General features: G+C 52.2%; 1 protein-coding gene across 1 annotated transcript; it reads left to right on the top strand.

Moving 5' to 3' along the window:
* Positions 1-628: 628 nt before the first annotated feature.
* UCRPA7_8773 (putative dicarboxylic amino acid permease protein) lies at positions 629-2,010 on the top strand (the record flags this gene model as incomplete). The annotated part of the gene is made up of 2 exons (XM_007921283.1): positions 629-1,807; positions 1,867-2,010. The coding sequence occupies 2 exons, from the start codon at positions 629-631 to the stop codon at positions 2,008-2,010; spliced, it is 1,323 nt and encodes a 440-aa protein (XP_007919474.1).

The raw sequence follows: 2,010 nt of genomic DNA, 5'->3' as shown, positions 1-2,010 counted from the left end.
CGCTCTACGGTCCGTCACAGATATAAGACATCGACCGGCGGGATGGTTATCACCTGCTTGGGTGGCGTTTACGGAAACGTTTCCGCTACAGTGTAGAAGTCAAGTACACTTAATAGCCCCTCAAATCAAACTGGACTATGTAATGGGGCTTGATGGAGGTCTGTATCAAAGATATGACACAATCTTTCAGACCACGCAATCTAGACCTTACATCCCCACTGCGTTCTCGACCTGCTTATACAGGAAAAGACAGCTCGGTCGAGTTGTGGGGCACCTGAACAAGCTTTTCCACGTTCTGTACGCCACAAGTGAGATATCGATACTTAGTGCAACCACTGCTGTGCTTTCTTGGTACCCCACAGCGGCATCACCCGCGATGTCGCCATATGGGCGAGAAAAGATCAAATTTTCTCAAAACCATCCTGCTCTTTCTTCTACTGATTGTGTAGATGAATTTGCAACGGGGTAAACGCATTCAGATGTTCTGGTAGACGTGTTTGACTGGTCATTTGCCCTTCAAGCACCACGCTTGTCATTTACGGCGTGTTGTTGAAGATAAGAACTCATCGCCAAAACGTCACGCGTCACACCTCAGTCAAAGAAATCATAGTCTACAGGAAGCGGCTCGATGTCGTCCTCCGACTTTCACAATGAAGGCCAGGGCACCGCCTCCGAAGCTTACCACCCCGAGATCGAACCTGCTCGTCTCGATGGCGATGATGTTTCACAACACTCTAAGATCCTGACGGACCACGATGGTGACCTTGTCACGGTTTTGGAAACGCAGGCCTTGCAGCGTGGCCTGAAGCAGCGCCACTTGTCCATGTTGGGAATCGCAGGATCAATTGGAACGGGGCTTTTTCTCGGCCTCGGCGGCGCGGTGCAAACAGGCGGTCCGCTTGGCGCACTCCTCGGATACACCGTGGTCGGCCTGGTGGTGTGTGCCGTGCAGTTCGCACTTGGTGAGGTTTCGGCATTGTTGCCAGTGACAGGTTCTTTCGTACGACATGCCGAGTTCCTTGTCGACCCAGCCCTCGGTTTCGCCATCGGTTGGAACCTCGTCTATGGTAACCTCCTATCAATCCCGTCCGAGATCACGGCCATCTGTGTACTCTTCGAGTTTTGGACCGACATAAATCCCATTGTGTGGATCGTTGTATTCATCATACTTACCCTAACAGTGGGCTTCTCCCTCGTCCGCATCTTTGGTGAAGTCGAATTCGTGTTCGCCGCGCTCAAAATCGCTCTAGTGGTCTTTCTCATTATTCTGGGGTTGGTTATCAACCTAGGTGGTACCCCGGGTTCACCACGAATCGGGTTTTCGTACTGGAATAATCCCGGACCCTTTGTCGAGTACATTGCATCTGGAAACTTGGGCAAATTCCTCGGATTTTGGGGCGTGCTGACCAGCGCCGTTTTTTCTTTCGCGGGTGTCGAGTCGCTTGCTATGGCGGCTGCTGAAACTTGCTCGCCGCGCCGCGCCATACCACGCGCATGCAAACGTGTCTTTGCTCGAGTTTTACTCTTCTACATTCTCGCTGTGCTGATAGTCGGCATGCTAGTACGTAGTGATGACGAACGCCTCGATGGTAGTGGCTACACTTCAGCGCAGAGTCCTTTCGTCATTGCCGCCAGCGCTGCCGGGTATCCAGCCATCGCTAGCGTTGTAAATGCGGTCGTCATCACAAGTGCATGGAGTGCTGGTAATCAGAGTCTGCTGGCGGGTACGCGTGTTCTCTATGGTCTGGCTCTCAAAGGACAGGCCCCCAAAATATTCCTCAGGACGACGCGCTGGGGAACCCCCTATGTATGCGTTGGCTTTTTCGGTATATTTATGTTGTTGAGCTTCATGACTCTGGCTGACAGTGCGATGACTGTCTTCTGGTGGCTGGTGGACCTTACCGCTGCGGGCGTTCTGGTTTCGTGGTCGGCGATCCTACTAAATCATATTCGATTGCGGATGGCTATGAGAAGACAAGGAATCCCTACGAACAGGCTTCCCTGGTATAA

This window comes from Phaeoacremonium minimum, assembly GCF_000392275.1.
Source record: "Phaeoacremonium minimum UCRPA7 unplaced genomic scaffold PA7_03_scaffold_610, whole genome shotgun sequence".
Lineage (NCBI taxonomy): Eukaryota > Fungi > Ascomycota > Sordariomycetes > Togniniales > Togniniaceae > Phaeoacremonium > Phaeoacremonium minimum.
The sequence above is the reverse complement of the archived record's forward strand: the minus strand, read 5'-3'. Positions and strand labels throughout refer to the sequence as shown.